The sequence below is a fragment of the Scylla paramamosain genome, chromosome 2 (assembly GCF_035594125.1).
Source record: "Scylla paramamosain isolate STU-SP2022 chromosome 2, ASM3559412v1, whole genome shotgun sequence".
NCBI classification, from domain to species: Eukaryota; Metazoa; Arthropoda; class Malacostraca; order Decapoda; family Portunidae; genus Scylla; species Scylla paramamosain.
Genome location: NC_087152.1, coordinates 11143937 through 11166868, shown reverse-complemented (window position 1 = coordinate 11166868; position 22932 = coordinate 11143937). Strand labels below are relative to the sequence as shown.

The 22932-nt window shown below is 39.1% G+C and overlaps 1 protein-coding gene across 4 annotated transcripts; it reads left to right on the top strand.

Annotated features, from left to right (window-relative positions):
- The first annotated feature begins 929 nt into the window (after positions 1–929).
- LOC135109953 (transcription initiation factor TFIID subunit 1-like) lies at positions 930–21825 on the top strand. 4 transcript variants are annotated; one of them, XM_064021888.1, is made up of 12 exons: positions 930–1069; positions 2425–2585; positions 2811–2887; positions 3057–3182; positions 12382–12520; positions 13231–15626; positions 16376–16578; positions 17233–17347; positions 18610–18794; positions 19426–19659; positions 20222–20320; positions 21181–21825. In XM_064021888.1, the coding sequence occupies exons 2-12, from the start codon at positions 2428–2430 to the stop codon at positions 21301–21303; spliced, it is 3855 nt and encodes a 1284-aa protein (XP_063877958.1). In that variant the 5' UTR covers positions 930–1069; positions 2425–2427; the 3' UTR covers positions 21304–21825. The 4 variants fall into 4 exon arrangements, 3 of the variants coding, with proteins under 3 accessions (XP_063877958.1, XP_063877977.1, XP_063877969.1); XM_064021899.1 differs by lacking the exon at positions 930–1069 and adding an exon at positions 1121–1444; XR_010272981.1 differs by lacking the exons at positions 19426–19659; positions 20222–20320; positions 21181–21825 and adding an exon at positions 18373–18481 and having other exon boundaries at positions 18610–18745.
- The last annotated feature ends 1107 nt before the right edge of the window (positions 21826–22932 follow it).

Sequence of the window (22932 nt, the reverse complement as noted above, 5' to 3'; positions counted from 1 at the left end):
CTCTGAATCCATGAATGTTCAAAATAACTGGCCACATACTCTCCATAGATCTGTGTCACGGTAGAATAAGTACCTGATCCACGCATTTTTCTTCCTCTTCTAGAAATGCACTGCTGTCTACATATCATAAATTACACTTTTTATACCTGCTGATCCTCTTAATCAACACCTGACTATACGTTTCACCCACAATTCAAAAGACATTCCTAAAACTAGATAAGAATGAGGAGTACACATAAACGTTTGTCATCTTCATCCCTATCTTTATACAGCCACATGGTTATGTATTCATCCGTTCAATGGACACCACGCTGCTCATGAAACATATATTCCGTAATCATACCGCACATCCATCCAAGCTTGCAGTTTCGCCTACATTCATCTCCATCACTTCCTTGTACACTTTCTTCCTCCTTTGTAATCAAGGACTTATTTAACACTCGTAACATATTAATGTCTTGCACCGTTCCAACTGCAATAATCTAAAGCAACTTATCCTCTTCTACAATCAGCAATCTCTCAAAATGCTCTGGCCATCTCCTAAATGTATATCGCACATCATTTATTATTGTTTGCAAGACTAAAATAATGTTAGACTTTCCTATTTGACTCAAACAGATATTTGCAATGATAAATATCCTACACATATGACCGACATAAGATACTCTACAACACACACACACACACACACGCACACACACACACTCTCTTGCCTTGTCACCAGCGGCGCCAAATTTATAAATGTCACCCTTCAAAATATTACAGAGAACGTCAAGAACTATTTGTATGTGACTTTAAGAACAACAAAACTTTGGAATGTGTGAAAATATGTGTAAGGTAAAACAAATTTTGTGAGTGTGCAATGAAGCCCCTGTCAGCCTGCAGAGAGCCAGGGAGGGCCAGGCGAGGGGGGCCACACGCAGGATATATTTGCCGGGCGCGAGTCGCAAGGCATTGTGGGTGTTGTGAGGAAGCGTTTGTTTGGGACCTTGTTTATCATGCACTAATTACTTGCTTCTGACATTTGTACTACCTGAAGCTTGAAGCCCCCTGAGCTGCCTCCATCTCAGTAAGTCCACGGTTCACGAAGGGGTTGCAGAGGGCGTGCGGGGGTGGTGTGGGGGCGCGGCGGGCGTGGGGCGCGGGCTGCAAGGGTTAGCTTCCTGCAGAGCTTGTACACCAACAACTGGATGTTTATATTTTTCAAGGGACATCTCTGTTTTGACTTGCCGTCGCTACTATCAACATGTTCCAAACTTGCCAGGGGAATGCCCTAAGCACCCCTGGCTAGTGGTGGTGCTAGGAGGCACTTCCTGTGGGTGTGCTGTGAAGGCCAAGCCGTGCCAGGCCCACCCGACGCCTGTCACATACACACCTTAGCAGCAGCAGGTGGTGGGCATAATATTCAAGCAACATTAACGTCTTCATCAGAGGGCGAAGTTAGGTTAGTTCAGGTAACGCTTAGATTTATTCAGTTCATTAATTTCACCGCTGATTCCTTCATTGTGTGGATCACGATTTGAAAATGCATCAGATTTGCCCAGAAATACATAGTCATTGTCTGGAAATTACTAGATTAAGATTACTTCCATAATACCTGGTGGAAGCCACCACTTTTAAAAATACAAAGAGAAATATACCATCATCAACCAGTGTACCATAGGGTGTTTGATATGAGAGAAAAAACATTTCAGCAGAATCCACCTCCATATCAAGTAGAAGGTAGAAACAGACATACTTCATGCAGGTATGAGGAAGTTTGGATTAGAGGAATGTCATCTTGTTTTCATTGTTAACAAAGGCAAGATGGTGTAGCGTAGCTGCAACAAAATATACTGGTCAGAATGAGAGCATAGCACCTCTCTCATTTGAGTGAAGAAAAACTGAAGCAAGATTATCATTGACATAAAAATATCATAGCACATCATCTATGTCTCCAGCAGAGATCCTCTTGAAAGGAAGGAAACCCAAACAGGACAAAAAGTGTTGTTTGATTGCAGGAATAAAATATAAAAAACGGTGTTCCTAGTCCTGTCATTACCATTTAGTCCCTTTTACAATATACTGGAAATACAGAGGCAGTATTCTGCCAGCTTAGTCATAGGGTGTTTGGCAGTAAGTGAATGGTGTTGCTGTCTGCGCATTCAGTTTTAGAAAGACAGGTCGTACAGTTGTCACATTGGTCACTGTAAGCCTAAGGATAACATGGAGGTAACTTACTCTTGTGTATCGTACAGCTGCCCTTCATTATGGGATAGTGAATCACAATCTTTGCACAGGTTCAGAGACTAGCACTAGCAAATGTATTACTTCTGCTCATACTGTATATTTATTATTTCCTGTGAGGGTTAAATTTATTTAGAATCAAGTTGATAATTGTTTGATGCTTGATGGAGATGAGAGAAACACATCTTTCATTGACAGAGTATGAGTCACCTTGAGAGTGGATCAGTGGTTTGGGTGCGGCTGGGTCAGGCCTGGTGGCCAGGTACCATCACTACCATTGCCAAATGCCCACCAGAGTTTGTGCAAGCCATTCGCAAGACTCCCATTGCCATTGTCAAGTTCTTTCATGAAAATGAATAGTAAGTATTAATAAGAAGGTATTTGTTATTTTTTTCCAGAGGAAAGTGTTAAGTGAATTATTATAAAAATAGAGTGCTATCCTGTTAGATTTTAGATGTAAAACTTTTAGCAGTGAACCATATATATATATATATATATATATATATATATATATATATATATATATATATATATATATATATATATATATATATATATATGACCATACCACTTGTCACTTCCAGTCAGGATGTGCACAAAGCAGAACACATCTTTCCCTATAACTGCGACCGCAAGGAGGAATTCATCAGAAAGGGACAGGGTAGGTACACCTACTTTTTTCTCAGAACATTTATTTTAGATAAGTTTCTCCAGAAATTAAATACATGTGTTGTACAGGTGTTTGATTGTCACTTACTGAACCTGTTTACTACAGTGAAGAACCCTATCTTTTGAGTTATTCTGTCAAATTAAACCTCAATCTGTTTCAGCGGTAAACAAAAATCAAAGTCATGGGGATGTGGACCTGCTGGCCAAGTTTGAGGCAGATGTGGTGACTGCAGAGAAGTTGACTGGTGGGGACATGGACATCCTACGCACACTCGTGGAGGGGGCTGGTAAGCGCAGGATAGACTATAGCGACCTAGGTTTTGGTCCACCGAAACCCAAGAAGAAGCGTGAGGATGGAGCTAACCGACAGGGCTCTGACATTGGGCAGGCAGTGGTGTATAAACGGCTGGGTGGGCGTGGAGGGGGACGGGGGGGACACAGGGTGGTGGTGGAGCACCGAGTACGAATAATGGAGCAGCCTCGCCGAGAAAACATGGAAGAAGAGATGAGGGCTGCAGCCAGCTGGTTCAAGTGCCAACAGTGTGGCTTCACCTGCACACGCCTCAATGTGATTGTGTGGCACAACAAGGCTCACCTGAGCAAAGTTTGTAACTATGACTCGGGCATTAAATTGCCAGGTCGGCGGCGGCGGCGGCCAGGTGCATCACGAGGTGGTCGGGATGGCAGGAAAAAGGGCAAAGAGCGCAAGGGAAAGGAGAACTTGGATCATGCCCATACCAATGGAGATGTACCAGGTGGAGTTGGTGGAGGCAAGAAGGACTTACAAGACACACAGCAAATTCTAATGGACTGGGATGATGAAGATGATGCTGCAGCTGTTGGTGGTGAGCCAGGCACTCCTCAAAGCCCTGAGAACAAAGAGGATGAGTCTGATGGCGGATACAGTGATGCAGATGATGACTATCCACCCCCTCAACCCAGATATGAGCGACGTCCCATGCCCAAGGCTGCTGATCTCAACTCAGCCTTTGATGCTTTACTAGCTGCCACTAACACACACTCCAACCTCAATACTTCCACTTCCTCTGGACCGGCGAATAACTATATTAACAATGACTCTGATAGTGACTATAGTGACTGGGAAAAGTACTATGCACGAGACTCTGGCTCCGGTTCAGAGGAGGAAGAGGAGGTTGAACAGGAAAGTGATATCAAGAGCTTGTGTGAGGGCAGTAGTGGAGAGGGAGGTGCTGGGGCCCCAGGGGAAGATGAAAGGGGTGAGGAGGAAGTGGCAGGAAGCATGGACCAAAGCCATGGCAAGGAGCCACAGCAAGAACAAGAACAGAAAGAGCAAGAGCTTGAGAAGATGGAAGCTGCCTCTTCTCCTCCCAGGCCAGTCAGTGCAGAAAGAGTTTCACCTCCACGAAAAGTACCAGCCTACCCATGCCCCAATGAACCAGAGCCAGAACAGCAGAAGGAGGAAAGTGCACAGCCTAATGTGGGGGATCCAGAAGATTTGGGTGAGTCTCCAGAGGAAGCCTTAGAAGTGGAAGAAGCTGTGGAGGAAGTGGCAGAAAACATGGAGATGGAGGAAGGGCTTTCTAACCCTCCGGAATATTGTGAAGAAGAGGTAGCCACAGAAACTCCACAAGCTGAAGAAGAAGTGGCCATGACTGCTGAGGAAGTTGAGTACTATGAAGAACCAGAGAAGAGTTCCAGTGAGGCAGTGCTTGATCACCCAAATGTGATTGAGCAAGAAGATTTGACACTTGCTAGAGATTGTACTGATCCCTGTCAGGAGGATGTGCAAGAACATGCTAGTTCTCCTCCAGTGACAAGAACTGAGAGAGATGAAAGAAAACACCCCACACCCACCCAAGCCTCCTCTAGAAACCCAGATGGAGAGCAGCCAGGGAATATGAACCGTCTGAGTCGCTATATTGATGAGTTTTCAGAGACTATGGTAGCAAAAGAAGAGGAAGTCAGTGCGAGCTCTGTGGAGTATTCTCGAGGACGTCGCCAATCTGTAGAAGTTTCATCTTCACCAAAACCTGTCCCAAGTGGACAAGATGGGACTGTTTCTGCTTCACCAGCCAGATCAGGAGATTTAGCCTCCACCTCCAACTCTGGGACCACTTATATGCTTGTTGCAGTGGATGCCCATGGCAACACAGTGCCCACAGTGCCCACACCAGCCTTGAGTGAGGGTGGCAATGACCTGGTGGCAGTGGAAGCCACCATGGAGGACGGTACCACCCGTACCTTGTACATTGATCCTGCCCAGTTGGGACCTAATGTGGATCTCAGCAACCTCATGCTACACATTGACACTTCTGGGCAAGAACATGTCATCATCCCTTCATCATCATCCTCAGATTCTGAAGGCCCCCCTTCCCGCCCAGCACCAGCTATACATTATTCACCAGGCCATGTTTATGTCCATGGAGATTATGAATCAGCATCAAGCCCACCAGAGCCCAGCCACACTCATGCCCAGCACCATGGTGACAGTGACTCTTGAGCATATGGGATGGGATGGGCAAGACTAGGACAGCAGTTCGGGTGTCATGCCCACCCACTGCATTAGAGGGCATCATCCAGTGCTGTGAGGCCATTTGCTCTCATAGGATTGTATTTTTATCAGCAGAGTTTACATTACCTGGTGAAAGAGATCTGGCCTTGGTGTCGAAAAGTTAAATGTGTTAGAGTGTGTGCTGTGTACAAGTGCTTACATTTCATATGTAAGGTATTGACTGTTGCTGTTGAGTAGTGCTTTAGGTGCAAGTGTTGAACAGGTGTGTTGTGGATGCAGGTATTGATTAGAGTTGTGGATACAAATGTTGAGGTGTGTTGTAGGTACAAGCATTCGTGAAAAAGCTGCAGATGGAAGAGTTGAGTAGTGTTGTGGATGCAAATACTGAATAGCAGTGTTGCTGCTGTTGTATGTGCAAGTGTTGAGCAGAATGTGGGTGCAGGTTGTCCACTTTCAGGGGTACAGTATTTTGGTTTGTGAAGTATGCACAAGTAGAAGAGCATTATAAGTGAATTCTCCCTTTCATATCATCCATTACCACTAATTAGGCTATTCTCCAACACATGTCAAATACCAGGCTGGATCTGTGCCTGTCATTTTGTTTTCGGTATGTCTTCCTGAGTGTGTACATGAGATGTTCATCAGACTATTTCATTGTCAGAAGACAGCAGAAGGCTGACATTTTTATATTTGAATTAAAAGAAACTATTGTAAAATAGAACATAATTTACTTTATTTTACTCGGATCATGTGGTTCTAATTGTGTATCGCTCCTGGCTTTACCGTACACATCCAGAAACATATGTATGGCATGACTTCTAGGCTTCTTTTAAAAATGTTTTTTGATTTATTATTATTATTATTTTTATTATTATTATTATTATTATTATTATTATTATTATTATTATTATTATTATTATTATTATTATCTATTCCATCTATCTGTACCTCCAATGCCTCATTCTCATCTGGGAGCTTTCCTCATGGGGATGGCCTGACAAAAGAGGATTAAAAGTCTCCAATTTTTCTTGTTCCAACATTGCCTCATTTCATGGTCTAGACCTTGCCTCTCATTTCTTCCATTAATACATATTTAATTCATTTATTCATTTTGCTGGTGGCCTCACTCTCATCTTTTACACTTTAGTGTCACTCACATACACAGTTTTTACAATCTCATTCCCATTCATCCTTGCCATGAGTTCAGACCACCTCAAAACACCATGTTTTTACCCATTCATCCACTTCACATTGTATTCCATTTGCTGTTTCACTCACTCCAGAATTCTTGTATGCATCAGCATTGCTCTCTCAATACCCACCGGGATAACCCACATGCTCCTTTTACATAACTCTTCATTACACACACACACACACACACACACACACACACACACACATATATATATATATATATATATATATATATATATATATATATATATATATATATATATATATATATATATATATATATATATATATATATATAACTGTGTAAGAGGACACCAGCCAAGGGCAGCAAAACTAACGAAAAAAAATGGCCCACTGAGGTGCCAGTCCATGAACAGAGTTGAAAGCGGTAGTCAAAAATTACAGGATAAGTGTCTTGTAACCTCCCTCTTGAAAGAGTTCAAGTCGTAGGAAGGTGGAAATACAGAAGCAGGCAGGGAGTTCCAGAGTTTCATATATATATATATATATATATATATATATATATATATATATATATATATATATATATATATATATATATATATATATATATATATATATATATAATGTGTGTGTGTGTGTGTGTGTGTGTGTGTGTGTGTGTGTGTGTGTGTGTGTGTGTGTGTGTGTGTGATTTAAAAAAAATGAGCCTATACAAATCCTCTGTATGACAGAATTATCCATTATTAGATTTAAAAGCAACTAACCAATTCCTGAAAAAAAAAAAAAAAAAAATTACTTAATTGAAGCCCTTTAAACAGTTGACCCGATGAGGGACCTAGTTCAGTCCCCTAATTTAAGAAGTGTTCAGATTATATATATATATATATATATATATATATATATATATATATATATATATATATATATATATATATATATATATATATATATATATATATATATATATATATATATATTTTTTTTTTTTTTTTTTTTTTTTTTTTTTTTTTTTTTTTTTTTTTTTTTTTTGAGGCCACTGGCCAAGGGGAAAAATTATAAGCTAAAAAAAAATAATGGTAGAAAGATGTCAAGAGTATAACACTGTAGTGGAGTATGAGAAACTGCAAATTGTCAGTTGAAAGAGAGTTGATGAGGTTAAAAGAAACCTTGATTCCACTGTGACAAACCCCTTATATAGAAGCCATACTCCTTGCAGGGTCTGTATGAAGTTAATATCTGAGAGGAAACTGTAAAAAATGGCAGAAAACCTAACCATGAAAGTTTTTTGTAAAAGGTGATATTTGAAATTTTCAATTGAAATTTTTGTTTTGTGGAAAACATCGTAAGTATATTTATATAGGGGCAGGTGATAGTTGATTGTCATTCAAGGAGAGGGGATGGTGGTGTCTAAGGCTGTATTGAGTAGATAGTGAAGAATTGAAGTTTTTAAGGTACTGATCAACACAAGGTTTGCCCTATCCCATTCATTATTGTAGAAAGATCAGAGGTTAGGCATTTTATGGCTTCTCTGTTTCTTAGCATGGACTGTTTTCTTGCTACATTCATTGTAAACAAATCAGTGAGAATTTTAGAATAGATTCATCAGCAATAGAGTGGATAGAGCAAATGTATTGGCCTGGGTAATTTGTGAATCATATAAAAGAAAAGATTGTAAGAAATAAGCCATGTGGAATTTCACAAAGAATGATCTTGGGAGAACAGTGGCTGCAGCATTATTTGTGACTGCATACCCAGTCATACCAAGCCAATAGCCCCTGCTGACAAAATAGTTTATTATTTTACAAATTGTTTGTAGTCACCAGCCACTGAATATGTTTACTTTCAATATCATGCCAGTTGTACACATTGTGTATATTTCATAGGCCAAACCAAACAAGTGTGCTTTTACTTTGTGGAAGTAGCAGCATACAGTTGTCTATTTTTACAAGGAAATAATGTTGGTTATGTCAACTCTTCCACATCTTTAATCTTTCTTTCATTCAATTATTTATTTATTTATATCTCAATATACTTTTGTGTAGGACCTATGTCTTAATATCCATTGTCTCTTAAGGGACTCACCTCTTATTTCATAGCACACTAGTACCCTTCATGAAGGTCTACTCCTGTTCCACTAAATGAATGCTCTATGGGATGAAAAATGGGTAGATGGAGAGGTTATACTTTCTTTAATGGGCCCACAAAGTAGTAGAGGTCAGGCTCAATCATTCACCTCTGCACTGCATTCAAGCAAACAGTTCAGAGAGGAGAGAAGGGAGATACAGATTACATGACAAGGCTTTAGAATCCTATTGTAGCCTTTTAAACAAATTGGCAATTTTGAAATTGGCATTGAGTATATGTAGAATGTGATTCTGTAAACACTGCCATGTGTGTGTGTGTGTGTGTGTGTGTGTGTGTGTGTGTGTGTGTGTGTGTGTGTGTGTGTGTGTGTGTGTGTGTGTGCGTGCGTGCGTGCGTGCGTGTGTGCGTGTGTGCGCGCGCACATTTGTACATGCTTTTGAAAAATGAGAATTTACTCGTATTATGCAGATTTCATAATTTTAAATTATAACTAAGACATTGAAGTTCTTTGTTTGTTTTTTTTGTCATGAATATGTCTGTTGTTTTATAGCTACTACATATAAATTGATCATGGAATCCATGGTATTTGTCTTATCATATAATTGGTTCATAATTATGTTTCCTGTTTATTCATAATTGTATGATGACAATATTTTTGTACTAATTTTTAGATTCTTGTTATGTATGTGTGTACAGGAAAGATGTTTGTTTGACAATTATCACAAAATATGTTAATACTTCAGTACAATGATCAGTAGATATTCACTGAGCTTAAAAGGCTTGGTGAGAGTGGAAGAGTTAAGCAAGTTACACAGCGTTTCAAACTATATTAGATACAGCTTATGATCTTGACCAACGTTTTATGGGACTGACATTTAGTGATGGTTTGCAAAATACAGCAATGTAAATAACAAATTTTGGAGGCTTGATGTGCAAAAAGTTAATATGATGTACAGTACAGAAGTGTATGTAATTAGAGTTAGAAAAGTATGTAGTGTTAATGCACTCCTCCCATCACATAGGAGGAATATTTATATCATTGAAAGTGGCAGAGCTGTGAGGGGGGAGGGGGTGATGAACACACAAGCTAAGGGGAAAAAGGTAGAGCCTTTCTGCATGGTTATGGATGGAAAGCCTAACCTCCAGCATGACATTACTAGATGGACAGCCAAATGTTCATTGAGACTGGTACATATTATAATCCCCCTACTCTCTGGTGAGGCATAATGTCACTGCCCTCCCTTGCCTTAACAGCCTGGATCTTCCTTATCAGAGCTTTATCACTGCCTATCCACGTGTTTGCACATGGAGGTACCTATTCACTTTCTTATTCAATATACTTTAATTCTTGTCTAGTAGTTATCTTTTAACACAAATCTTGTTCAAAAGTTATTTTCTTATGTGAACTGGCATCATTGACATTTATAGTGCAAAGTTTTGTCTATTAGCTTTACCTATTCTCCCTTCATTGCAACCAATTAGATTTTGCTTATTGACAAGAGACATACATTATATATATATTTAGCTACACTTCCAGGTTTCTCATTATTTCCTCACGATTAGTTTTTGTACTTTTTCCTCACTCAGCTACAATATCCTCAAAATTTTAGACAGTTTCTAATGATTTATGTACTGATAAAGTTTGTTCTAGTAATCTGGATGCAAACACTCCTACAAAAATCAGATGTTATATGTGTTAGACAATGCATGTCTTGGTAATTCATGCCATGACAATGCAATTTTACTTCACATGTGTGTATTGATATGTTTTCTCACTCAATGAATTTCTAGTAATCCCATGTATAAGCTAATATAAAAGGGATATATTTTATATATCAACATAGGAAACATCTTCATCCTTTATATAATCTCTCCAAAGTGTAATCACTTGTGTTTTCAAATGTTGACAAACTGGTCTGGAGCTGGCCATGAGAGGGAGCAGGCAGGGACTGGAGTTCTGGCCAGACACTTAAGATGTACATTACCAGGCGAACCAGTTTAATTGCTAAGGCCCAGGTGGATTTTGGTTGGCTTTGATTTGATTGTTATGCCACTGCAAAGGTTTAAGGGCATATTGTGCATATCATCATCACCATGAGCCTATAGGAGTCCACTGTAGGACAAAATCAATGCTTTTGAGAAAAGACTTGTCAGGCAGATAGTAAAGAGGCTTTGAGATTCTTGACATAAAAGGGGACAAGTCCATCTGATTTAGTGAAACAAGATCTCACATGTAGATTCAAAAGATCTCACTGTTCAAAGACTGAATATAACATTGGTAGGACAAATACATCATTGACATTGATTTTATATCAAAACTTCAGTGTACAACAAAGGAAATCATCTAACCTTGACACTGGGGACTACTTTGTATTTTTAGCTGTTTGCATATTGGTTAAGTTTACATCATGCTTGTGTGTCATTGTGTTACTGCAATATTACCACTTGTAATACCAGCTTTCCAGTGTGTTGGAGAAAATGCTCTCTCTCTCTCTCTCTCTCTCTCTCTCTCTCTCTCTCTCTCTCTCTCTCTCTCTCTCTCTCTCTCTCTCTCTCTCTCTCTCTCTCTCTCTCTCTCTCTCTCTCTATCAAAAATCAGATCGTAATAATGTTTGCCTTACTGAAAAAAATTAATACGCTGGAAACATCTTAATGTGAAGTATTTAAGTGGGGTGAATAAGCATATTTAAACCTCTTCAGGAATGTATGAATATTTACTTCTTAGCGGTTTGTATACTGCACTTAATTTTATATTATATGTTCATTCCTACTTTTTAGATTTTTCTGTTTCCCTTTTTCTTCTCAGTTTTACTTAATTTGTAGAAAATTCTTCCCCAGCACACAACATGTTAAAAATTGTTTGGGTTAGGGTGGGGAGGGCTGGCCTTATCTCTAATCACCAGAGTGCATTGTTTTGGAAGCTCAAGAAATGAGAGCATACTGTAAAACAAACATAATTCTAACAAAACAGATAAGCTGTCAAAATAGACTAACATGGTTTGTTGATACTTTGTAAGTTAAAGCATATGAAATGTTGAGACATTTGGAAATACTTATATAAAAATTATATTTGCTATATAATTAGTGTATTCATCTTTCTATTGATTGTCAACTCCCAAAGGTTGTTCAAAAAGGTATGACCTATACTGGCAGTATGAGGATTCTTATATTTGTAATAATTCGAAAATAGTGTGTAATGTAGTTGGCATTTACACAAGTGAAAAGTCAAGGAATGAATATGTGCAGTTTTTGTGTATGGGTATGTAATGTACATGCACACCATTTTGTGTGTGTGTGTGTGTGTGTGTCGGTGTGGGTGGGTGGGTGGGTGCATGTATGTGTATACATGCACGTATGCACATATAACAGGTGTTGGCAGTCATTCCACCAAAAGAGTGTATGGAGTGGCCTGTACCAACAAACACTGGCTGTCACACAGCATTGCTTTCTGGGATCACTAGTAAATCAGACCAGCAAGGGAACTTACATTTCAGGATCTCATTTCTCTATTCAGTTTGTATCTTTTACTGGATTGTTACAATTCCCTCCTTGCTGGTTACTTGTGAGTGAAAATTTACAAGGTTAACAAATGTATGATTAGAAAAACTCATACTTAGAATGTGTGCATTGTCAGTCCCTGGTTTATGTGTGTGCATTTATATTATTTTTCTCACAACCTGAGGATCAGTATCCCCAGTGTGCTATAAAAATTACATGAAATGTGCTCTGACCATCTTGAAAATTTTCAGACACATATAAGGCCTTCCACACTACTCACTGCCCCCCCACCAGTCCCCGTCTTGACTCCAATAATATGGTAATATCTGGCCAGCCTCTGCAGCCCTCTCTGGCCTCCCCCTGTCCTGCTGGTGTTGAGTTTGAGTCAAGGTAATAACATAAGTGGAGTCGTGTTTGGTATTTTTTTGTAAATCTTATTTCAGTATATATATATATATATATATATATATATATATATATATATATATATATATATATATATATATATATATATATATATATATATATATATCATATAGCTACTTGTGTTCTTTTTTCACACCCTTTCTTTGGCTTTATCTTTCCTTTCATATTCCCTCATCCCTTCTTTAATTCCTGATGTTAATTGTACTTTATATTTAGAGGATTAAATTCCATCACACAATAGTACAGAATTTTAGTTAGTAGACATTTTTATTACTTATGTGTATGTAAGTTGGGTCAGTCCACTTGGAGTCAGGCTTTTGGTAAACAGCGACACTGGCTGTTGGAATGTGGCTTTGTCAAGGAAGTTGCCAGTAACTTGTGTAATATTTTTCTCCTTGGGGTTGTAGAGCACTAGAGCAAATAAACACAACTATGATTGATATACCAATTATCTTTTATTTTGCCTAGGAAAGTTTGGAGACTTTGGAGGAAAGTGGTAAGCAGACTACTATTCTGAAAGGACTAAATAATAAAAGGTCCAAATGAAAGGAGGAGGGGAGGATTTTAATCACACAATCAGGCATTTGGTGGTCAACACAGGCTAGGTCTGGCATATCAATAAATGAAATTAGTACCAGTGGGGTTTCTCATATTTTGTCTTCTCTTGGTTTCAGACCCCAGGAGAATTTGTGGCCAGAGAGTGTAGAGGCTCACACACGCTTAGGCTGTAACACTAGCAAGGTGAGAAACCCCCAGAATTGCCAGGCGGCCAGTAGTGACCACCAAATTGCTGTGCTGTCCAGAAATTCACTCCCCCCTCTGGCAGGCAATGCTGGCAGAGACACAGACCAGATTCATCCTCACTTAGGGGGATCTGTACTTACTAAACACTCCAATGATACCAAAAGGGAAGAGGAGAGGTCTACCACACACCTGGAGGAGGTAGGCTCAACACAGAGTGTTCCTGTATCTCTCAAAGAGCAGGTAACCCACAATGACATCAGCCTTGCCACCAGGGTCATCCCATCAGAAGCTAGGAGTGGGAAGTCACTAGAAGAAGATGAAGATGAGGAGGAAGAAGAGGAAGAGGAGGAGGAAGATTCGTTGAATAATGAGTTGAATTCTGAGTGCGAGAAGTTTGTTGAATCAGTGGACGAGGATTCTCTCAACCTAGATTTAGAGATGGAAGGTGAGGAGGATGAGCCTGACCCCAGGCAACTGATCTCAGAAGGGGAAGGGGAGGTTCTGGAGAGTGATAGTGACAGTGATTCTCTTTATGAGGCTGAAGATGATGATGATGCCCTACTGGTACCAGAGCAAGACAATTTGGCTGGGTCAGCTGATGACAATGAAGATTCTCTCATGCCAGACTTAGAGTTCTTAAGTGAAGATGAAGATGAGGAAGTGAGTGAAAAGGTTGACCAACACCACCCATCTCAATCTTGGGAGACTGATGAAGATGATTCAGAGGAGGAATTGTACCGCAACCTTCCCTCAACCTCTGCCACTGATGAAGAGGAGATTGGGTGGATGCAAAGCAGTATAAGAAAGCAGAATAAAGATCATAATGAAATGCAGGCTACTGATTCCACTTATCAGAAAAGTGTTGCTGGTTCTGAAAGAAGCCAGAACAGACATGAGGCAAAGAAAGAGGAGGCTTCATTGGACAAGGTATCTTTGTGCCAAGAAGAGAAAGAAGAATCTTGCCCTGGTGAGAAAATACAAGATTTGGAACCAATAATGCAACATAATCATACTTCCAGTCCAGTGAGAGACCAGAATTCAGAGGAGGAAAAGAATCCCAAGGAAGAGGAGGATGAGTATCTGTATGATCACCAGGATCACCCTAATCTTCATACCTGCAACAGGACCAGCCATTCTCAGGAAATTAAATCCTCAGAGGAAAACCTGCCTTGCCAAAATTTCAAGGAATCTGCCACCCTTGATTTCTCAGATTTAGAGAGACCCTCCACTTCTAAATCTCCTGACAACTCTTTGACTTTTGAAGGATTTGATTGGGAAAAGACAAAGCAAGCTAGTGCTCGGCTCTTGATGCTTTTGAAAGCAAGACAGTTCCAGCCACAACGTAAGACCCAAGGTGTGAAGGCTAAGACTGTAACCAAGAAAAGAGGAAGGCCATCCCTCAAAGGACGCATTGGTGATCTTCAGGGAAAGAGATCTAGTAAAGCATCCCTTACTAGGAAGAGAAATCAGTGGCACATCTCTTCCACCACACCTTCAACTTCAGACTCAGATGAAGAGAAAGAAGAGGAAGCAGAAAGTGGACATCAAAAATCCATGAAAGGAAAGGGTGGCAGAGGAGGCACTGGGTTGATGAAACAAAGATATAGTAGAGGCAGACCAAGCAACAAGAAACTGAGACACTCATCACTGAGGAGAAAAACACTCCACAAACAGCACAACAGCATGGAAAGATCTATAGAGAAGCGAAAAACCAGAAGCAGTGATAAGGAGAAGGAGAAAGAGATCAAGACAATAAGAAACACTAGAGATTCATATGAGAGGTATGCCCACAGTCCAGATATAAGCAGCTACTCAGAAGCACAGCCCAGACAACCTAGAAGTTGGGATGGGACGAAGGAGACAGAGAATAGAGCAGAACATAATACCACTCCTGGAAATCCACCAGCAAAGCGTCCTAGGAAAAGAAAACCGTCTGAAGTTGACAACTTGCTAAAATGGGCAGTGGAGACTGGTCACACAGGATCCAGAAATAGGGGTTTGAGGGAGCGTTACAGTTCTCCCAGCAATCCAGGTATCACTAGCACCAGTACAACCAGCAACAATAACAATAATAACAACAACAACAACAATAACAACAACAACAACAACAACAACAACAATGCCACCAGAAGGTCCAGACAAGAAACAAAGACTGCAAATAGAACACAGAAAAAGAGAGGAAGAAAAAAGAAAGTTAGGAGAGATAGTGATGAGGAAAATGATGAAGAATTAGAGAGACAGGCCCATACGCACAGCTCCTCGGAGGACGCACTAGTCAACTCAGAGGAAGAATTACCTGACATGGGCAAGACAACAGTGAGCAAAAGTAAGTTCTGAGACCATGTTTTCATACTATTTATCATACTATGTATTTGACCTTTTTTCTTATGGAAACTTCCTTTCTGTAGTCTTAATAAACATACAGAAAATTTCTGGTCAATCTGGATATACAGCAAAGTAGTAATGCATCAGTTTTAGTTCTTAAATTCCCTATTCACATGGAAGTTAAATATAGGTATGAAATAAAGGCAAAGTTCAGATGTCCAAACCTTGATCCATGCTAATGAAATGAGTTACTTAAGAAATGTCTGAAATGTGCCAGTAATGGTTAGTGAGTAATGAAAGTGCATGTAACAGATTTGACATGTCAAGTAATGGTGATGGAATGAAGTGTGGAGCAGTTAAGGGGATCAAATGCAGCACCAGTTAGTGGATTGTTCATGAAAAAAAGAATGGCAGAAAGTGAAATGACTGAGGGAGAGGATGAGATGAGATGCAGTGACAGAGACAAGATGACCTCATGAAATGGGAGGATATAGTGCTAGAGTATAGAGAGGTGAAAGGAGAACAAGAAAATAAAAGCATTCAACAACAGGAATAACTGGTCAGGGTCTTCAGAATAGGTATCTGATGTAGGTAGAAATATAGACTCATATTTACCTAACATTTTATTTACTTTTATATTTACACACACACACACACACACACACACAGGTAAAAGTGCATCCATCTAGTACAGTACAGTAATCAATTGCTCAGGAAGTCATGAAGAATAATTCCTCTTTCTATGCCTAGGTCGGCCTGGGTATCCTTACAAGAGTGGGGACCTGGTATGGGTGCAGCTGGAGAGCCACTGGTGGCCTGCCTATGTGGACCAGGTGTACCCTCAGACCAGGAGAGTGTCAGTGTACAGGGTGGGCCTCAAGCAAGAAGCCAGCATCAAGGTTGAGTTGGCCAGAGTCAAGTCCTTCCAGTATGGGGATGTGCCAGCATTTGTGGTGAGTCTTTGGGTGGATAAAGACACATACAGCTTGCAACGCGACTTTTCCCTTGAAGTTATTTGCATAGTGTTTCTTCCTTATTTTTTAGTAATGAACAGTTGGTAATATAGGGACTGAAAAATTGTCATATTATTATTGTTCTGATAATATTCTTGCTTAATTTAAACAATTGGTGTGCATAATAAAGCTAAGGAAAGGGAAGCCATAATTAATCATATACATCTGCCGGAAGTAATGATGTCAGATTCCACAAAATGCTTCATACAAAATAGCAGCATCAGACATTACCTCTGCCTGTCACATCCCACATTCTTCTTGGTTTATGCAAAATTCATAATATAAGGTACTTCACAAGTTCATGTGTTAATTTTATTCAGCATATTCCTTTCTCCTGAAAGCATCCTTTTACTTTCACTTGATTTATAAAGGTTTAGATTTCTCCATAATTTCTTTTCCTCCTTTCACCTGATTTATAAATGTTTAGATTTCTGTATAATTTCTTTTTCTCCTCACATCCATTCCACAAGTGGAAACAACTTTACTGCCAGTTATCTGCCATACAGTTTCAAAGGCTTTTTCTACTATGTACACACTATACATTGTAGATAGGATGTAATGCTTACCCTGCATCCTTCCCTTCTTTTCACACAGGACCGGAGTGAGAGTGGTTTCACAGAGGCCCTGCAGATCATTGAGTCTTTCTGTCTCTTGAGGAATCATGGCAACAAGATCTCCTCACACAAATTCTTCACCATGCCTCCAGAAGGTTAGTAAAATGGTCATCATGTGTCTTTTATTTTTGGTATATATGTAGAAAGATATATTCACTATTTATTTTCTAGAGTATATGCTAACACATATTTTGAATCATTACTTCATATCTTATACTTTAGCCACACATTTTGATACGCATTCTCTCTCTCTCTCTCTCTCTCTCTCTCTCTCTCTCTCTCTCTCTCTCTCTCTCTCTCTCTCTCTCTCTCTCTCTCTCTCTCTCTCTCTCTCTCTCTCTCTCTCTCTCTCTCTCTCTCTCTCTCTCTCAGTAATCTGTGAAATCATCATCATCAGTTTGAAATGTATAGTCTGTGTTTACATACATGAACCTTTTGCTACCCAGTGACAGCTTACCACTGCAGGGCAAAGGCTTTCCTAGTCTTCACTTATCTTTCTCAGCTGCCCATCTACTTTAGACCATGCCAACTAAACTTCTTATCCCATCTCTCCATTTTATTAATGTCTATTCTGCTTTCTTTTGCTATTATTGGGTTTCTAGACTAGGTACATATATTCCCAGGAGCACCCAAAAGCATTTTCAGAGATGGATAATTCTAAGTCAGGGAATAATGCCAACATCAGTATTTCATTCTGAAAACTGCTGTCATGTTGGTGTGCTGGACATCACAGCCTCATCAGTATGTCTGAGCTACTTTATTAGTTGAACATTGTAACATTATTCACTTACAATATATTGGACCCTTTTGCCAACACACCATCATGACACAACATAATGGAAAAGAAGTAAAACAATTTTTTTATATGAACTACATCAGATGATAATGTCATAAGAAATATGTACGTAGTATTCAGCCATAAAATGGCTATGCTTAGCATTGTTAATAAAGAAAGCTGCTGACTGAAAGCAGTGCAGCTGTGAAAATAATTTGATAGCTTACTGATAAAGCAATATTACCCCTCTGATAAAATCTGTTATATGTACATAGATGGGAGGTACATCTTTTTTGAGATTTGATTCTGCAACTGTGAATTTCATGGCTTCTTATGTGAGATCAGGGAAGGAAGCACCACAATATGAGGCCATTACACCACAACAGCTACAGTGATGGGCAGGAAAACACTTGTAACACAAAGGGGCTTAAGGTGTATACTACAGTTTAAAGGGGTAAATATTTTCTAGGTATTCATAAGGCACTGTTTTGCATCATTAATAGGATATTGACATAAACCTGCACACAAACTAAGTTGTGACCTATTCTAGATGATACTTGATTCATCCATATTTTCCTTCAGAACAAGATGCCCTCATCATAGTGAGCTTCACCCCAAAGGATGACCCTGCATTGACCTCGCCTCCTGGAAAGAGGACAAGGGGCCAAACTAGGCAGGAGCAGCAGCCCTTGTCCCACAAGGGATGGTATTATGAATCTCTTAATTCAGACAGCGATGATGCAATCGGGGAACAGGGAGAGGACAAGGTAAGTCAAAAGATAAGGTGCAGTAATGACGGGAATCAGATTCATCTAACGCTTCTATCATCCATCCATTCAGTTTTATTTCACATCTCATCATGTATTTTGCCTTCATTCAATATGGAATTTTAAATTCAATAATGGGATGTTTCTCAAAGCTCACCATCAAGTACAATCACCCATATAATTAATAATATTAAAGGAGATGCTATTTCATGTCACTATTGTAAAAATAAACAATATGAGATCAAGGACTCTGTCTTGTGGAACTGCAGCTCAAGTGAACAGAAATCACAACAAAGCAAAATCTTCCCTTATTTTTAAGTTAGTGTAACAAGATTTACAAGAGGGTGCTGAAAAGCTCCTGGCTGTGAGGGCTTAACAAAGGGTGGTGTTATGAAATTTATAACATAGGTAGAACAACTCTTTTGTAGTAAAATATGCGAAAATTATGATGATATACAACATATTTCATTTCTTTGTAGGTATGGCAGAAATTGTCAAAATTGAGGTGCTATGTGTAAATTTCATAGCCCAACTTTTTGCAAAGTCCTCAAGTCAGGAACTTTTCAGCATCCCCTCGTAGTAGCTGTTAAATCCATAACAGTAACAAACATGACTCTTCTCCTTCCACCAGTACATGTCTGCCCGGGATCGTAGAAGGATGCAAAAGGCCCTGAGATCTCGACGGAGAGAAAATGAAAAACTGATTAAATACATGAAGTCAGCAGCATGCATGGAACACCTGTGGCAGATCTTCAGTGGACAAAAGCAGTGTGAACGCCACAAATTGTATCAGAGTGAGGCCACTCGTCGCTCTTTATTGTGGTCTGGGATTGGGCCATTCCAGCTAGACCAAGATGATGATCAGGTAAGAGGTGTTCCCTCCACAGATATATATCTCTCTCTCTCTCTCTCTCTCTCTCTCTCTCTCTCTCTCTCTCTCTCTCTCTCTCTCTCTCTCTCTCTCTCTCTCTCTCTCTCTCTCTCTCTCTCTCTCTCTTTTTTTTTTTAACAAATATTTACAGAAAGGCTTAAAATTCCATGTTGAGTATGGAATTATTTAAAAAGCCTATGATAGTATTATTTACAGGAATAACACCATACATACTTAACATAAAGATAATAATGCTAATACAATAATATAATAAAATGATAAAAATTTAAAGTGCCAGTGCTCTCTCTCTCTCTCTCTCTCTCTCTCTCTCTCTCTCTCTCTCTCTCTCTCTCTCTCTCTCTCTCTCTCTCTCTCTCTCTCTCTCTCTCTCTCTCTCTCTCTCTCTCTCTCTCTCTCTCAGAAAACACTTAAGACACCCCACTATCACTGTCACTTCTCACCACCACCATCACCCCACCTCCCAAATCTGGGGCTCACTGGACTTTGAATAAAAAGGAAATACATTGATTAAGTAACTATCATCTTTCACCCTCAGATTCTCTCAGTTGTGGACTTCCTGCACACTGAAATAAACAAGAAGCAGCCAGACTTCAACTTGGCGCAAGACTACGTATTCAAGGTGTGGATGCCTGAGGTATGTCATTACAACTCAACTTATCTCCTCCACACATGCATCTAATTGGCTTGTTGTGGTCAGAGACATGCTAACCATTCACCTCCTCAAGATAATCAGTACTACACTTTTAATTAAATATAGATACAATTGGGGACAAATGAGATGAAAAAAACATCATGCAATTGTAGGATCAAAGATTGTGATGTTATGAGATTTTCAGATGTGACAAAGAACTGGGGTTCTTTTCCTTCAGTTCCATTGCTGTTAGTTGGGGATTTCATTCATTTTCTCTTCTCATAATGTTCAAGGTTCACTAAGCAACTTTCTCTCCTAATCCAGCCGACGCTTTATACTCTAGGTTAGACGTTTCGCCACCATCTTTGAATCACTTTACCCACTGTTACACAATTCTCTCTCAAACTTCAATAATATTAAATGTTTTTTAAGTCTTCCTTCCTCAGCAAAAGCCAACCATAGATGCTATTTCATCACCAATGATGCACTGTTTTACAGCCATTGGTGGGTGATAAGAAAAGATATGCATCAGTAACTTGCAGAAGTCAACTTTGGAATGCATACATGAAAAACATCTCTATCATTCAACTGTCAAGTATATACAAAAATATTAATGATTGAGTGTACCCAAGTCCATTTTCTGTCTTGAGATGCCAGATCAGATATTATCAGTACTTTGCCTTCCCATGCAACTGGATGAAACAAATTGAGTGCCACATGGACGTTGACACTGACAGAGAATTTTGTCATCTCTTTTGGTGCCAACTATATATGTTAACTTGATAAATGTTAGTCTTGTTTCGTTTTACTCCTTGACAACTTTAAGTATGATATGAAAGGAGGATTTTTTTCCATCCTTTCAGGCTATTAAGGAGGCTCTGAGGATGGTGTTCAAGGTGCCAGAAGACATGCTGGAGCTGGCCCTGGATGAAGGATACCGGGAGAGCCTCACTGACAGGAAGACTCGACGTCTTGACTTTGTATAGTGGTTGTAATGAGGACAGCCTGCAGTACTCAGCAAGCTTGCCTTCCACCAAACCAACTCACACAGGACAGCTGATATTTCTGGATTGTACATAATGACTCATAGATTTTTTTTTTTTTATTGGTGTGTGGGCAGTTTAGATCAATCACACCCATCCCTTACTTTTTTTTATCTGTAACCCATGATTTCCTTTATCTTTACTATTTCTATGACTACCACCACCACTGCCACTGCTGCCACCTCTACACCTGCTACTATTGTTACAATCAATGTCCATGCATAGCAGAAATATTAAGGATCATTAAAGTTTTATATAGTTCAGCCAGTTTGGCAATGTTGAAAGTAGAAAATAATATTGTATTAGATTTCATAATAATTTCTATTGAAAGTAAGAGTTACAGAAAATGCAGTGGCAAAACATGTATATACATAAAATGTAGATTATGCAAATATTGAAGGAAGGATCACATTGCCCAGGATTGTAAAAATTCAAATTATTAGTAGTATTATCTGTAAATTGATCTTATTTCTATTTTCCTTATCCTGTACAAAACATTTCCTTCAGCGACTAAAAATGGAAATATTGTGGACATTGCCCTGTTCCATTGAGTCACCTTGAGTTAAAAAGAAAGTATAATGTATCTCTAATAACCTAACACTGGAAACATCTTATTTCTGAAAAAAAATTTGTGTAATTTCATTTGTGAACATTTTTTTTCTGAAAAATTGTGTTGTGTAATTTCATTAGCGAACATGGGTGATCCATCATGACACAGTGGCTGCACCTTGGATTATATTATATAAGTAAAGAAACAGTATGCTTCACTGGCAATGCAAAACTTAGTAGGGTTCATTGATCCTTAAGTAAAGATACTTCATAACTCAGTATTATCAGATTTAATACATACTTTTTACAGCTGGCATTCCTGATCTATCTAAGTTAGGTGACAAGTAACAAGGATGTTCTAAACTTACCATTAAAGGCTAAATTAGAATTAGTCAGAATTCAAGAAAAATTCTTAAAATAACATCATATAAAAGAGACAATTGTGAAACAATTTTGACCATCTTCACAAAGCACACCTTACTCAAGTTTGCTTAAAACATCCTGAAGATGTTAGCCAAAAATAATATAATTGTCACTTAATGTATTTCAAGACCAAAGACATAATTTTCAATAATTATGGCTCAGCACTTTAAAGAAAATATTATAAATATGCTTTCTTAATGATTGCAACTACTTAGGTGAATATTTCTGAGCTGAGGAATGCCACCTCCAGACAGCTTACTCGTATGAGGCCTGAAAGTGTTGCTGTACTTAACTATGTGTCAGTGAGCTACATTGCTTCTTTAGTGACTATTTCATAATCCATGGCATATTCACTAATGCATTGTGGATCACTTACTTATCAGTGTCTATAAGCATACAGCACTATCTTTATATTAATCAATCTTCAGTTTGCAGGTAAATAAGAGAGTGAGTGGAAAAGGAATGCACTTGTGAAATGGGAGTCAGGGTGCCAGAGTACATAAAAAAAAAAGGAAAGCAAAGAGAGCAAAATGAAAGAAATAAAACATGCATTACTTTTATAGTGGTTGTGCTCTAAGGAAAAACCTTAGGAGTTAGGAA

What these genes read in the sequence shown, in the direction of transcription:
- LOC135109953 (XM_064021888.1), top strand. Translation starts at nt 2,428, where the DNA reads ATGAGTCACCTTGAGAGTGGATCAGTGGTTTGGGTGCGGCTGGGTCAG. An exon ending in CTTCACCATGCCTCCAGAAG is followed by an intron (nt 17,348 to 18,609) that starts GTTAGTAAAATG and finishes ATTTTCCTTCAG; the next exon opens with AACAAGATGCCCTCATCATA. An exon ending in TAGACCAAGATGATGATCAG is followed by an intron (nt 19,660 to 20,221) that starts GTAAGAGGTGTT and finishes TTTCACCCTCAG; the next exon opens with ATTCTCTCAGTTGTGGACTT.